Below are 16,938 nucleotides of genomic sequence, written 5' to 3'. Positions count from 1 at the left end.
TACAGTGTTGGCCAAAAGTATTGGCACCCCTGCAATTCTGTCAGATAATACTCATGTTCTTCCAGAAAATGATTGCAAGCACAAACTCTTTGGTATTAAAATTTTCATTTATTTTGCTTGCAATGAAAAAACATAAAAGAGAATGAAAAAAAAGTCAAATCATTGATCATTTTACACAAAACTCCAAAAATGGGCCGGACAAAAGTATTGGCCCCCTCAGCCTAATACTTGGTAGCACAACCTTTAGACAAAATAACTGCGCACAACCGCTTTCGGGAACCATCAATGAGTTTCTTACAAGGCTCTGCTGGAATTTTAGACCATTCTTCTTTGGCAAACTGCTCCAGGTCCCTGAGATGTGAAGGGGGCCTTCTCCAAACTGCCATCAAGAGATCTCTCCCCCACAGGTGTTCTATGGGATTCAGGTCTGGACTCATTGCCGGCCACTTTACAAGTCTCCAGTGCTTTCTCACACCACCATTTTCTAGTGCTGACCTGAAGTGTGTTTTGGGTCATTGTCCTGCTGGAAGACTCATGACCTCTGAGGGAGACCCAGCTTTCTCACACTGGGCCCTACATTATGCTGCAAAATGTGTTGGTAGTCTTCAGACTTCATAATGACACTGCGCACGGTAGACACAGGAACATTCAGATCTTTGGAGATGGACTTGTAGCCTTGAGATTGCTCCTGCTTCCTCACAATTTTGCTTCTCAAGTCCTCAGACAGTTCTTTGGTCTTCTTTCTTTTCTCCATGCTCAATGTGGTCACACAAGGACACAGGACAGAGGCTGAGTCAACTTTAATCCATTTCAACTGGCTACAAGTGTGATTTAGTTATTGCCACCACCTCTTAGGTGCCTCAGGTAAGTAACAGGTGCTGTTAATTACACAAATTAGAGAAGCATCACATGATTTTTCAAACAGTGCCAATATTTTTGTCCACCCCTTTTTATGTTTGGTGTGGAATTATATCCAATTTGGCTTTTTGACAATTCTTTTTGTGGTTTTCCATTGAAGACAAATTAAATGAAGATAATAATTTGTGATTGCAATCATTTTCTTGAAGATAATGAGTATTATCTGACAGAATTGCAGGAGTGCCAATACTTTTGGCCAACACTGTATGTATACTCGGAGACTCTTTAAGAAATTGTGACACAACGTGTGAACACAAGAGGGACAGAAGAAAAACCACAGCAGGAAAAAGGCCACAAGAAAGCGGAATACGGAAGGGAATACCATAGACAGCAAGAGGTCCGGGACAATGTCCCAGCGGTGAGTTAGAGTACCCGGCGCCCCTTCCAATTCTGACAGTATAAACCTTCTCCCCCTTGTATTAAAATTGCATCAAAGATATGTCTTCGGCATCATCTGCGCAAATCACTGTGTTTTACAATATCAGTGAACCTGAATCGCAGGCAAGTTCCAGAATTCCCAGATTTTCCTTCCTATGTTGTCATGCAGACCTACAGAAGCTGTGCCATAATATACATAATTTATGAAGTACTTATGGAAATCTGCGTGGAAATAAATAAATGGATTATTAACTGAAATAACAGAGTTTTCGTGAATGCACAAATGTGAATTTCCATCAGTCCCGGAAGAAACACTGCTGGCTGACTCCTACATAACCCTGACGCCATGGATTATTAAACAGGCAATAAGCATTGTTTTCTGCCAAGTCTGGATGGTAATAGGGCAAAACATCCCGAGCACCATTATGTATTCATGTTAAAGTTTTACTAATAAAGTTTGTGGTCGTGTTTTACTCAACTTTTACCCTCTCAAAGAAAGAAAGCAAACAAGAGATCAATATGTGGCTTCTATTCTGTGTCGTATCTGGAAACCACCAGCATGGATGCACTTATGTGAATGTAAATGATGTCTATGTGACTGCCATAGTCAGGGAGAAGATGGCTGTAAGTACAGGAGATACTTGTGGTTTGGACTTTACAGCTACCTGTCAATTCAGTTACCTGTTCAGCATAAGTTGCCAACTGTGTATACATGGGACGGAACGGTATTTGTGGTCATTATATGATGTATGTTCTGCAGTTCCCCCCTCTTCATGCTATGGCTGGAGTTTGTAGTTCTCTATGGACCATTATCTGCCATACACTACACACAGTACATAAAGGAGAATCTGCTCTGTTACTGAGAAACAACCCAAGGATTGTGCAGGACATATATAGAGAAGTACTGATAGGCGAATAAAGTGCTTTAGTTGGAATAGAAAGCTCCTATTTATCAGTATCAGTGCTAGGGAATTGCTAGGACAGCCATTCTCCAGTAGCTGCTGGAAACCCTGGAGGAAGGGGCACAATAGACAGTGAGCCCTGGTCTGAAACCCCACACTTTCCCTTCCTGCTTGCCGGTCCTATCCTAGGTAATAGGTGGCAACTGGACAACAAAACCCTACCTAAACACATGACACACAAAACGCGGACAAGACAAACAACAAAGGGAGGTCAGCTAGCCAGGGGTCAGTAACAGTCGAGCAATGCAGTGTCAAAATCGATATCCAAAAGAATAGTCAATAGGGAAAGCCAGAGGTCAAGAATCAGAGTACAAGAATAAACAGCAAGAGAAAAGCCAGCACGCACAAGGCAATAGCAAGAGCCAGTGTGAATGTGAGCCAAGAATAAATAGGGAGGAAGAACCCGCCCTGGAGTTGATAGGAAGGCCGGCTGTCAATCACAGGGCAAGACAAGAATTAACCATTTCATGAACAAAGGCAACCAAAGTTCAGCAGATGGGTGTGGTGGAAATTCATTTACAGAAATAGAGCCATGTTCACACAGTGCAACCAAAAACTCTAAGCAAGGAATTAAACTGCACACGCCTCCTGCACCGCAGCATGCAAGCAGAGGGTGGCGTCATGACCTGAACAGGCAGAGACGTTACAATCAAACTGAGCCTGAATTTCTCCTGTTTATTTCATGTACTTTCTGCTCACTCCTCCCTCTCCTCTCTCCATAGACTTCTTTAAACATATGTAATCTGAGTTATGTGCCTCATTTTCAGATGCCAAAACCAAACCACAGGTCTTATGCTGAACAATTCCTATAAAAGTTTAATAGGGTACAAAAACTTTATTATCTGATGATGATGATGATGATGATGATGATGATGATGATAATGATGAATTATCATATTTTGGAATTTTAATGCCTTAGATCTGCTTTACCTTAGAAGTTCCTTTTGTGGAGAAGTATAATCCAGAGCGTCTCAGAACAAAAAACTGTTTTTTCCATGATTTTCTTCCTTTCTCTGACATATACAAGTAGCTGTGGACTTCAGGGTATGCGGTTGTGCTAAGAAACATCTACATAAAGAAAAACAATAAGAAGAAGAACAAGAATAACAAAAAATAAGATATATAGTATATACAAGCAGCAACTAGATGTAGCCTGGAGCTCTGGGGATTGCAGTGTAATAAAAAGAAATTAGTACAGGGGTGTAGTCATCTCCCATATCAGCAATGTAACAGAAAGTATCAGATGTCCCCATTGAGCTCAGTGACCCAACACGGAGGCACTAGTTTGGGGCAGTCTCTGGTCACATGACGGTATTATCTGTTACAATGAATTCTGGGTCACAGGTTCATCTAAAATTGAGCATGAATCCTAGAAAAACTTTTTCCATATTTGAAACTAAACTTAATATAAAAAGTTAATTGTCAGAATCTAATATGAGATCAGTCTGGATTTCCTTCTATAGTAGTCCTTCTTTGGCTTTCTTCTACAGTAGACCTTCCTGGGTTTCTTTCTATAGTAGTCCCTCTTTGGTTTTCTTCATCAGTAGTCCTTCCTGGGTTTCCATGATTTTTTTTCCTTGAGATTCTTTCTACAGTAGTTCTTCTTGGATTTCCATCTTTAGTAGTCCTTCTAGAGTTTCATTCTACAGTAGTCCTTCCTGTGTTTCCTTATATGGTAGTCCTTCTAGTTTCCTTCTATAGTAGTTCTTTTTCGGTTTTCTTCTACGGTAGTCCTTCTTCAGTTTCCTTCTATGGTTTTTCTTCTACAGTAGTCCTTCTTCAGTTTCCTTCTATGGTTTTCCTTCTACAGTAGTCCTTCTTCGGTTTTCTTCTACGGTAGTCCTTCTTCGGTTTCTTTCTATGGTAGCCCTTCTTCAGCTTCCTTCTACTGTAGTCCTTCCTGGATTTCCATCTTTAGCAACAAATGTGGCCAAGTGACAGCTTTGACATCTATTTTGTGCACATTATACACAGTACATGCCGCCTCATGCGAACACTAGTCCATTTAATCTTATTCATGATGCCCTGTGTTAGCAATGATAAGAGCAAATATTACAGGGTAATAAAAGGGGCTATAAAGGAGGCAAAAGCTGGCCAGACACGTTAGATAACTCAACAATCAACTGTTACGCATAACCACATAACCATTTTACAATATGTACACCCGACTCAGCTGACCATGTCTTCTCAATCGATGGAGGGATTAAGATCCTGCCAGACACTTGTAGTTGACCTCTATCTCTGATGAGATACGTTTTTCTCTTATAACTATTGAGAGCACTTGGTCAGTCATGGTCGCACAATATCCACATGATATTTGACAAGTGTCCAATGTGTGATGGGCTTCTCCACTAGGACCCACCAAACTTGGATGAGGTGCCTTATGTCTCCTGTATAAAGAGAGCCGCTCGTATATTTCCAGCTTTTGCCTGAAGACTCCCTTTAAGTAACCAGCTGTAATATTGACCAACTTCTACTGTAGCTCCACATCGCAGATATTTATTACACTACAATCTATTTTATTACAGTTCAATAAAGTAATACTAATGATTGAAACCAGATAAAATACCAATGTGAACAAGGTGTTAAGCTAAATCTATTGTATATATCCCTGCAAGACCACTACTCACCTTTAATGTATCCAAAGAGTTGGCCGTACCGTTAACTTCATTGGAATAAGACAACATTAAATCTGGAAAATAGTCCTATTAACATGAAATCATTAAATACAAGTACAGAAATGTCTCAACAAGTACACATAGCCTGCACTGGGCAAAAGTTATAGGCAGGAGTGGGAAAAAGGCTGTGCAGTAAGAATGCTTCCAGAAATACAAGGGTTAATAGTTTATTTCAAGTAAATAGCTGCAGAACTAAAGTCATTTGAGAATTTCTCAGACCCCCTACGCCAAGGTTTCTAGTGGGAAAATGTTGCTAATTTTTTCACCAGTCTATTTTTATGCAGAAATGGTGAAATCTTTTTATGTCTCCCTTTGCCACTTTCCCAAAAAGTGAGGAGGATGAGGCTTAATGGGAGCGGGTTCAAAGATATTCTTAGCCTGAAGACTTGTTCCAGCCCTATGTGAGAATATCTTTATACATGCAGTATCCAAAATTGCCTGTACAACCTCATCCTAAGCCTTACAGTCCCTTATGCATGCGTGAATGACCACATGCCCATGTGAGTGGCCCCAAATTCATGCGAATGACCCCATGCCCATGAGATAGATCCCATGTCAATGACCCAATGCCTATGAGAATGAATCTATATTAATGTGAATGTCCTTATGCCCATGTGAATGACCTCATGCCTATGTGAATGATCCCAAGCCTATACCAATGACTCCATGCCCATATGAATGGCCCCAAACCCATGTGAAAGATCCCATGCCTCTATGAATGGCCCCATATCTATGTGTATGACCCTATGCCCATGTGAATGAACCTATATCAATGTGAATGGCCCTATACCCATATGAATGACCCCATATCAATGAGAACTGTCCTATGCCCATGTGTATGACCTCATGCCTATGTGAATGATCCCAAGCCTATACCAATGACTCCATGCCCATATCAATGGCCCCAAACCCATGTGAAAGATCCCATGCCTCTATGAATGGTCCCACATCTATGTGTTTGACCCTATGCCCATGTGAATGGTCCCATATCAATGTGGATGACTCTATGCCCATGTGAATGAACCTATATCAATGTGAATGGCCCTATACCCATATGAATGACCCCATATCAATGTGAATGCCCCTATGCCCATGTGTATGACCCCATACCTATGTGAATGATCCCAAGCCTATATCAATGACTCCATGCCCATATGAACGGCCCCAAACCCATGTGAACGGCCCAAAACCCATGTGAATGGCCCCATGCCTATGTGAATGACCCCATATCAATGTGAATGCCCCTATGCCCATGTGTATAACCCCATACCTATGTGAATGATTCCAAGCCTATATCAATGACTCCATGCCCATATGAATGGCCTCAAACCCATGTGAACGGCCCAAAACCCATGTGAATGGCCCCATGCCTATGTGAATGACCCCAAGCCCATGTGAAAGATCTCATGCCCATGTGAATTACCCCACACCTATGTGAATGACCCTTTGCCTATGTGAATGACCTCTTATCAATGTGAATGGCCCTATGCCCGTATGAATGACCCAATATCACTGTGAATGGCCCCATGCCTATGTGAAGGTTCCCAAGCCTGTATCAATGACGCCATGCACATATGAACGGCCCCTAACCCATGTGAAAGATCTCACGCCCATGTGAATGACCCCATGGCTATGTGAATGACCCCAAGCCTATATCAATGACTCCATACCCATGTGAAAGATCCCTTGCCCATCTTAATGACCCCATGCCTATGTGAATGACCCTATGCCATGTAAAAGAGATCGTTCCTTTATCAAAGAGACTACAGCAGAAAAGCAATAGCAAGAAAGCAAACTCTGTCTTATCTTAAGTCTGGGATTGAATATCTCCGCTAATATCTGATGGTTTGTTATTTTTTCCTGGCCACCCGTGATATTTTTGTGATGGTGTTAACATTTGTGCTCCTTTCTTCCTCCAGCCTCGTCCTTCACATTACCTTCCCACCTTTCCCTGAATAATCACCTTTTCTCTCCTTGTCCTTGGAGGTGCCAGTAATTGGCCATCATGTTAGGCTTTTTTCTATACAACTACTTTTGTACAAATCAGGTCACCTTTACAGTAGAAAAAAATTATTAGAAGTAAAATCTACCAGTGTTAGAAAAAAAAAGTGCCGATGTGACAAATGTAACAGAAAATATCAAGATCTCGGCTCGACTCGCATGTGAAAGTAATAGGGACAAGTCATAGAGAAAAAACGCACAAAATAAGTATGAAGGTATATTGGAAAATCAAGATTTTTTTTGTGAAAAAAAGACTGAATGTGACGCCATCCTTATCCTCGTGGTAAGTAAATCACCGTTCTGGTCCATAAACCCTAAATTATATAGGATGGGATGACCAGGAATCAAATAAGCTGGACTATAAAACTGGACAAATGGAGACGTTCACGTTCAGCTAAGCAATGACATTGACATTGAGTTGGGTGGGCTGAGGTGAGAACGTACAAAACTTTGCAGAGTCCGCTCTGGTCCTTTATGTTTCTCCAAAGTTTTGTCTTTGGCAAAGGCTACTCGTATACCTGGTGCACAAGGGTTATGACCCGCATCATATGGGATCGGTCCCGTAGGACCCATGTTCTTTAGGTGGACATTAGAGATGAGCGAGTACTGTTCGGATCAGCCGATCCGAACAGCACGCTCCATAGAAATGAATGGATGCAACTGGTACTTCCGCTTTGACGGCGGCCGGCCGCTTAACCCCCCGCGTGCCGGGTACGTCCATTCATTTCTATGCGAGCGTGCTGTTCGGATCGGCTGATCCGAACAGTACTCGCTCATCTCTAGTAGACACAAGTCCCTATCAGACATTTATCATATATCCTATCACTATACCATTCATTTCTAATGACAATACCCCTTTAACCCCTTAATGCTCTGCATCATACTATTACAATCGTAACATGTGGAAGATAGTGAAACGGCTCTCACGTTTCTCTAAAAACTTCTTATTCTTTATTAGTTGCTCATTGCAGGACAAACATCGTGCAGCAGAAATATGCCATAGACACAAACTGTATGGGCAACGTCCGTTTCAGATTTCCACTAGAGATGAGCGAACACTATTCGAAACAGCCGTTTCGAATAGCACGCAGGAATGGACGTAGCTGGCGCGCGGGGGGTTAAGCGGCCGGCTGCAGGCAAAGTCTGCCATTCATTTCTATGGGAGCGTGCAATTCGAAACGGCAGTTTCGAATAGTGTTCGCTCATCTCTAATTTCCACCCTTCCCCCGGCCCTCAGTTCTACAACACCTATCACAGGCATCTTCCTTTTGTACTCTTCCAAGGAGACATAATGTCATCGTAATGATGTCACACTATTACTGTGTCTGATACATTGTTTCCAGATTCTGGCTGTATTATGGAACCAACACCTGAGACTAGCTGTGAAGAAGTTGGAAGGTATTTAGACTCATGGCAGATTAACCCCTCAGATGCTCAATAGCGATCATGGTACCTGGGTAGTAGGTTTGGAAGGGGCCTCTTCCTTCTACACGCCTACCCCCCACAGAGAGATTGGGAAATACAAAGAGTTGACCTGGCAACAACGAGGCTACCCAATGGCCTGCTAGCTGCCTCGCCCTAACAGACACCGGCAGGTAATATACCATATACTGCATATCATATATTGTATAAGTACCATATACTTGGAAATGTGAACCGGGCCTTAAACATCATCCAGTCCATCTGGGATGACATGAACAGACAGACGGATTGGAGCAAGCCACCATCCACAGAAGATCTGGGCTTAGTTCTCCAAGATGACGACAGGAACAACCTCCCTGCCCAGTTCTGCCAAAGACTATATGTACCGAGAAGAGGGCAAAGGGCAAAGGTCACACCAAATATTGATGGGATTTACATTTCTCTTTTCTTCATTCACAATAATAAACTATTAATTCTTCTATTTCTGAAGGCATTCTTACTGCGCAAATCTTTTTTCTACCCATGTCTAAACTTTTGCACCGTACTATAGGGGTGGAATAACTATATTAAACAGCTCCATCCGTAGTCAGGTGACATATAGGTCCAGCTACTATGATCACATTATCAAAAGGGAATTGCCAGCAAAATGTTTCTGCAGCAATGAGGTCAATGATCAATCATCTAAAACATGGCTGTGCCAAGTCCTGTAGAGCCGTTTTTTATAGTTCATCCATGGTCACTAAGAAGCACTTTTTGACATTAAGGGTGAGTACACACGGAGGAAAGTGGAGCGCAATCTAGCACGTATACACGTGTCGGCAGATTGCGCTCCGCAAAAGCTCCCATTCATTTCAATGGGAGTGAGGATCGTAGACGCGGCGTTATTTTGCGGCCGCAAAATAACGCCGCATATACGATCCCGACTCCCATTGAAATCAATGAAAGCGTATACGGCCCGCAAAAGCTCACGCGGCGTCTACGTGCCACATCATGCGGCATTTTACTCCGTGTGAACTCACCCTAAGGGTTCATTCACACAGAGGAAGCTGGAAAAAAAAGACTCTCATTGACTTCAATGGGTTACATTTTCCGCACAGAACCCATTGAAATCAATGGGAGGCTTTTTTTCAACGCTGATTCTGACGTGGGTTCAAAGCCAGAATCAGTGCCAACTTCCTCCGTGTGAATGGACCCTTATAATGGAGCATTTGGACAGGGGTTGTCCCACCTGCTGACTCATTTAATCCCGTCTCCTAAAGTCTCCCTACTTCTCACATATGACTGACACTAGGTTCACACTAGGGTTGGGGTTTCCATTGTTTATAAGCTTGGGGAACTGAAAAACGGAAACCCAATCCTCTTAAAAAGTGGTTACCAGTAGAGATGAGCGAGTAGTACTGGATCGAGTAGGTATTCAATCGAATACTACGGTATTCGAAATACTCGTACTCGATCGAGTACCACTCGCTATTCGAATAGAAAAGTTCGATGCAGAACCAGCATTGATTGGCCGAATGCTATACAGTCGGACAATCAATGCTGGTTCCTCTCCTACCTTTAGAAGTCTTCTCCGTGCAGCGTCCCCGCGGCGTCTTCCGGCTCTTCATTCACTCTGCCAGGCATCAGGCCTGGGCAGAGCCGACTGCGCATGTCCGCTTGTAGTGCGGGCATGCGCAGTCGGCTCTGCCCAGGCCTGATGCCTGGCAGAGTGAATTCAGAGCCGGAAGACGCCGCGGGGAAGCTGCAAGGAGAAGACTTCTCGGAGGATCCAGCCCGACCCTCACTCGTGGACTTGGTAAGTGTAATTTGATCGAACGTCGCCTACCCCTGAAACGAGCATTTTCCCCCCATAGACTATAATGGGGTTCGATATTCGATTCGAGTAGTCGAATATTGAGGGGCTACTCGAAGCGAATATCGAATCTCGAACATTTTACTGTTCGCTCATCTATAGTTACCAGCAGAAAGCCACAGGCCCTATAGACTATAATGGGGTCCACCAGGTTTCAGTCCGGTTTCTGCTCGAACAATGTGATGACGGCAGATATTACCCTATGATATTCCTCCGGTAAGATAAGAATAATGGCAGTGAGCACATTTTCCTGTTTTTAGTAATTTTTGGCAATATTATAAAACTGAAATTCCTGGCTATACGACACGATGCCACAAAGCAATTTTATACTGGCCGTGGATATTATATCATGTGAGTCATGTGACTTAAAGAGGACCTTTCACCTCCTCCAACCCCGACTCTTTGGATCCTTCAGTCGATGCTGTTCCACTGATTCTGGGGCAGTTGGAATTCTTTCCATTGACCTCACCAATCTCAAGCATACACCCAATATGCTAATGAGGCTCTCAGGTGGGCAGTCCAAGGTTGCAACAGCCAGACAGGGACCGCCCACCTGACAGTAGAGCCTAATTAGCATATTGATGACTAAAATTAACAGCACCGATTGCTCAGGAACGGTGAGGTCTAGAGAAAAAATTCCAACTGCACCGGAATTAGTGGAGCGGGGGCTATTAGAGGATACAACATGTTATTCAATATTACCAAGTCAATGATACTGAGGGTCCTACCTCTGGATTTTTGAAAAATTCATATTTTGCATAATATTTCCTGAAGCAGAATCTGCAGTCCTCCTCCATGTCCCACTGCGTCTGCACGTCGATCACCAGCTCATGATCTTCTATCATTCTTTCTGGAGGTATATAATATTGTATCCACTTATAAGGGGCACGTACATGAGAATGTCATATAGCAGGGTCATGTAGATGAGACCTCCAGCAATGATTATTAGCCCTTGGTTTTTAGCTTTAATGATGTCTTTTGTGAATGTTCAGCTCATTATAATATGGATAATTGATAGTCATTAACACATGAACGTCCAAATAGTCCAATTAACATGATCACCTAATAGATGGGGTATTCATGTACTGAGGGGTCCACTCATTACCTTACCTGCAATATGGTTAAGGAAAGAAATTCAATAGGATAACATAAGCTGCTGCAATATCAAATCCGTAGCAATGCACAACACAACCACTGGGTGGCGCCACATAGACACATATAGTATATACATCTCATGACAGAATATCACAAAATCTTGTTCTTTTTTTAAGAGCTAGTTATGTCATGGCGCACAAATTGAGATATGTTGAGTGAAGAGGAAAGATAAGATGTTTATACTTAAAGAAGGTCCCCACCAAAAATTGTATAGTTTATCCACAATGGTGTCCACTGAGCCTCACTCGGTGAGATATGATGTGAATTCATCCATTATCGGTAGCAGACTTAACCCTTTCTCCCACAGGCATTTTCTTTTTTAATTTTCGCTTTGACTCCTCACTTTCCAAAATACATAACTTTTTTTTATTTTTCCATTCACATGGTCAGCATGGGGACCCCCGAATGGAATACTGAACGCATTGACAAGTGGTGAGCAGTGAAAGCACATGGACCCCATAGACTATAATGAGTACTTCATGAACTAATTTCCTCTCCGCATGATTCTTGCGGACACCGCGTGTAAAACACATGGACCCATTATAGTCTTTGGGGTCCGTGTGCTTTTAGTGCTCACCGCTTGTCAGTGCATTCGGTATTCCATTTGGGGGGTCCCCATGTGGACTGCCCGAAATGTGAACTAGCTATAAGTTCTATAGTCCTGTTACTATATGAATAAAACGACTTACCTAGCCCCTTCCTGGGCAGCTGCTCAAACATCGCCCAGTTCTGGTCATCTACGTAGTGGTTCTTCTCTATTAGAAGTTGGCACACATTCACAGTGGTGGTATCATTGGGCACCTCCAGGGCTTTGCTGGTTCCATCTTCACTGAAGACTTTAATGACCTGCCATAATATCAGATATAATAACAATATTAGGGCTTTTACATAGAAATTATTTCACCTAGTGATGACGCCGAGTTACAAGGAAAGCCCTTCTGACAGTGGGGAGATATTGGTGCCGAAACTAACGGCACTGATATCTCCCCACTGTCATAAGGGCATTCCTCATAGCTGGGCACCAATATCTCCCCACTGTCAGAAGTGTACTCCTCATAGCTGGGCACCGATATCTCCCCACTGTCAGAAGGGCACTCCTCATAGATGGGCACCGATATCTCCCCACTGTCAGAAGGGCACTCCTCATAGCTCGGCACTGATATCTCCCCACTGTCAGAAGGGCAATCCTCATAGCTCGGCACCGATATATCCACACTGTCAGAAGGGCACTTCTCATAGCTCAGCACTGATATCTCCGCACTGTCAGAAGGACACTCCTCATAGCTCGGCACCGATATCTCCCCACTGTCAAAAGGGCACTCCTCATAGCTTGTCACCGATATCTCCCCACTGTCAGAAGGACACTCCTCATAGCTTGGCACTGATATCTCCGCACTGTTTTTTTGCACAGTTTTTTCCAAACTAATGTCACTGATATCTCCACCTCGGGGCACATACTGGGAAAGCTGACAGTGGGCTAAATTCATATAGCTTTACATTAAGTAAGTAGGAGATAAGTGGCTGTCGTCACCTCTGATCTGCTTCTATAAGGGGTAAAATTCATGCAAATCAGTAAGAAAATCTTGTGGGTATGCCATAAATGTCCGAGATAGGTAAAATCCCTGTAATATCTGGTGGCTTTTCTTCTTGTACCCCATCTCATACTGACCCTACGTGTCCTCATATTAGTAGAATCATCCATGAAGCTTTTATTTAGATCCGATCCATATGGCGACCATGTCTGCGTAGACTTTTCTATTCTCCGACCTTCACATTCTCATTTCTCAACCTCTGTCATAGCTATGGATGTCCTTGCAAACATCACAATGCCGCCCTTGTTTCATGCAAGTTCCGGGTGACATGTATCACGCAGGGACGGTATAATTACTCGCACTGCGCACACACTACAAGCGTTTTATGGCTTAAGGACTTTTTTAACATCTTGTTCTATTTTCTTCTTTTGTTTAACTTTGATAATTACAATTTTCTGTATAAAACCTTGGTAAATTCTCCGTGTTTGTCTTTCCTCAATTTAGATGGCGAAGTGAAGGAAACCGTATTTTATGACATTATTTGAGGAAGATAATACACCTTGATAAGCAGCACTAAAATAGTAACACCTGTGTATATAAACGCCCAGATATCAGATAGCTCTTACGTGGACAGTCACTAAGAGATACGTGAAACACCCAGACAGGTTTCTATTGTGTGATCATAAGGAAACAATGTGGTCCTGTTCTCATTAGACGTCTGGCTAGGCCCTGTTATTTCGGGGGGGGGGGGGGGGGCTTTATACTAACTGCCCCTTAATGGATCTACAATGAACTCACCCTGTCCAATGTTTTAAAGCAATGCCCCCATAGATCCAGTTTCATAGGTATAGGGGCAAAACAGTCAAGTTTTGCCCCTCTCCACTGATCCCTGTACTCTTGTGTAGACTTTTTAGCCTTCCCCTCCCCAGTGAGTGAAAGGAAAGTTAATATTGATCATGGATGTAAGGGTCTGGTCTGTAGTCTGAATTAATTTAGAGTTATGGGCTGGGTTTGAATTTATTTTTGGGGTTTGATTGTGTTCCCTTTTCTACCTTTTGTGTCATCTCTTCTACCTTTTTTGTCATGTCTCCTAACTCCTGTGTCCCCATCTTCACCTCTTACGACCACCCGACCACCTCTTGTCACTTCTACCCCTTCTGTTCCCCTTCTTCTTTTTGTGTCATCCCTTCTATGTCTTGTCACCTGTTCTATCTCTTGTGTCAACCCTACTTTTTTGTGACATCTATTACCTCTTGGTTTCCCACTTCTACCTTTTGTGTCTCTCCTTCTACCTCTTATGTTCCCCCTTCTACTCCCTATGTTCCTAGTTCTACCTCTTGTGTTACCCTTCTCTCTTTCATCACATCTTCTACCTCTTGTGTCCCCCGTCCTACATCTGTTTTTCCCCTTCTACCTCTTCTGTCACTATTTCTACCTCTCATATCCCCCCTTGTCTTTCTTGTGTCCCCATTTTACCTTTTGACTTTGATTTTCCCCTTTCTACCTTTTGTGTCTCGTTCTACATCTTGTGCCTCCCCTTCTAGCTCTTGTGTTCCCTTTTTGACCTTTTATGTCCGCCCTTCTGCCTCTTGTGTTCCCTCATCTAACTCGTGTCACCTCTTCTACCTCTTCTATCCCCACTTTTACCTCTTGTATTGCTCCTTCTAGCTCTCATGTAAACTATTCTACCTCTTTTGTCCCCCTTGTACCTCTTGATTTCCCCTTTCTACCTCTTGCGTGTCCCTATCTTTCACTTGTGTCACAACTTCTACGTCTCGTGCCCCCCTTTCTGCCTCTTGTGTCACCTTCTCTATCTCTTGTGTCCACCCTTCTGCCACTAGTGTTCCTCCTTCTGCTTTTTTTGTCCCCTTATTTACCTCTTGTTTCACCTCTTCTACTTCTTATGTCCCTCCTTCTGCCTTTTGTACCCCACCCTTTAATTTTTGTGTTACTTCATCTGCCTCTTGTGCCCCCCTTTTACCTCTTGTCCCTCCTTCTACCTCTTATGTCCCCTTTTCTTCCTCTCTCTTCTCCCTCTTGTGTCCCCACTTTTTCCTCTTGTTCCCTCCTTCTACATCTTGTGTCTCCCCTTCTACCCCTTGGGTTCCCCCTTTGACCTCATGTGTCCCTCCATCTAACTCCTGTGTCATGTCTTCTGCTACTTGTGTCCTCCTTTCTCCCTCTTGTGTCTCCCCTTCTACCTCATAGATTGTAAGCTCTTGTGAGCAGCTGGCGCTATAAAAGTAAAAATGTAATTTTAAGATAGTGAGAGGACAGAAAGGAAGGAAACCTCACTATCATAGGGGGGTCCCTGTAGACATGTCATAGCTTGTGGTTTTCAAACATTACCCTTAAAGAGAATGTGTCACCAGAGGTTTTATGCTAGATATATTTTTAAAGAGTTATGGGTGAATTATTATTTTTTTTTTCATTTTAAAATCTATATTTAAAAAAAAAATCCTGTAGTTCTGACTCTTCCCACTAAGCCAAATACTATGCTGAGACTTCCTGTTTTCTGTAGGAGATCTCTTTGCAGCAATCCCCTCACTTACAGCACACTGATGATCACGGCTATCATGTATATAAGACACATAATCCACCAGTCACACTACGTGATGTCACATCTTCTCTCTACACAATGACCTCTGCACAGATCACAGCACAGGCCTCGAAAACTCTACGATACAAGTCATAGGGTCTGCTCCTGACCATTGTGTCTATGGCCCATAGTTCATGTCCAGGACACAGGAAGTCACTGAATGTTTTAGGTTTAGTGGTAAGAGTTGGAATTGGATTATTTATTTATTTTTTAAATATAGCTATTAAATTGAAAAATTAAAAACATCACCAAAAATTCTCAAAAAATAGGTAATTTCCTAGGAACACTTTCCATTGAATCTATGAGTTAATAAAAGTCACTTATAGTTTCCAGAACATTTTGACACATTTTATGCCCTTTATAATCTGTAATTTAGAAGTCTGATCATCTACGAAGTCTCAGCAGAGAAAAGTGGATGAGACCAAGGAATTGAAAAGTGGGTATTTGCAATCCATTGTGTGAATTTGGCCGTAACTTAGAACATAATGCTGAGATATTACAGTACATTGTAGCAGAGCTGAGTGTGTTGTCTTCCCAGCTATTAATGCAGTAGGATTACTCACAGTTTTTGGTAAGTTTACAGATAACGCATTGTATACATGACTTTGTATAAGTTCAAAATAACAAACTCAGCTCTGCTACATCTACAAAGTAGCGAGACAATGCAATAAATGTACACATATCCGGTGAAAGCTCACCTTAATGTATTCATGATGAGTTGTACTAAATGGCAAACCCAGCTCTGCTCTACCTGTACAGAATCCATTGAGCATACGTAGCAGTGCCGGAGCAGTATACATCTATAACACATTTATACAACAAAACAACCACAATAAAAAGCGACTTTACGTTCCTTCTGTGAAATCATTGACAGGAGTTGTCAGAGAGTTAAAGTGCGAGGTCCTACCCTTTTCTGGAGCACCAGGGGGGTGATTGCTGGCAGTGTCACTCTCCTTGTATACAGACTCATGTTTGCGCTTCATAAAGTAGTTTACACTGGGAGGAATAGTCCAGGATGTGCGGTCACGTCAGATATGGCTCCAGCTCTGCACCACTGAACGCCTCTGATCCTAATTCTACTCAAAGCCAATTACAAGTAAGTGTGGGAGAGCTCCAGCCCAACCAATCCCCGGCCGCTCCGCTCATGTCCTTGGAAGAACATTCTGATACTTTTATTTATAATACTTAAGAAAAGCAGAAGACATTCACCGCCCATCTATGATATCAAAGCCCCTATTGTCAGGGGGGTATGGGGGACTTCCTAAGACTTGTAGAATCCATGGACTGTGTATGAAGACTAAGGCGTCACTTAGTGTAGGTATTAGACATTGTACACAGGTATATACTGAGCACGGACGTCACATCACCTATACTAAGTCAGACAGCACCTCCATAATAAAATAAATGTACTCAAGGGCGCGCTACTATGGCTGCTTACTTC

General features: G+C 42.7%; 1 protein-coding gene across 1 annotated transcript in view; it reads right to left on the bottom strand.

The window, feature by feature from the left end:
- The window catches only part of GRB14 (growth factor receptor bound protein 14), a 37,381-nt gene extending 20,857 nt beyond the window's left edge, over positions 1-16,524 (bottom strand). The window contains exons 1-5 of the mRNA XM_075285548.1: positions 16,405-16,524; positions 12,056-12,212; positions 10,940-11,061; positions 4,889-4,963; positions 3,189-3,326 (exon numbers count right to left, since the gene is read on the bottom strand). Coding sequence (XP_075141649.1) covers positions 3,189-3,326; positions 4,889-4,963; positions 10,940-11,061; positions 12,056-12,212; positions 16,405-16,467 — 555 coding nt within the window. The 5' untranslated portion in view covers positions 16,468-16,524. The remainder of the gene's footprint in view (positions 1-3,188; positions 3,327-4,888; positions 4,964-10,939; positions 11,062-12,055; positions 12,213-16,404) is intronic.
- Positions 16,525-16,938: the final 414 nt, after the last annotated feature.

The sequence above is a fragment of the Leptodactylus fuscus genome, chromosome 8 (genome assembly GCF_031893055.1).
Source record: "Leptodactylus fuscus isolate aLepFus1 chromosome 8, aLepFus1.hap2, whole genome shotgun sequence".
In the NCBI taxonomy this organism is placed as follows: domain Eukaryota; kingdom Metazoa; phylum Chordata; class Amphibia; order Anura; family Leptodactylidae; genus Leptodactylus; species Leptodactylus fuscus.
This window is presented reverse-complemented; position numbering and strand designations above follow the sequence as displayed.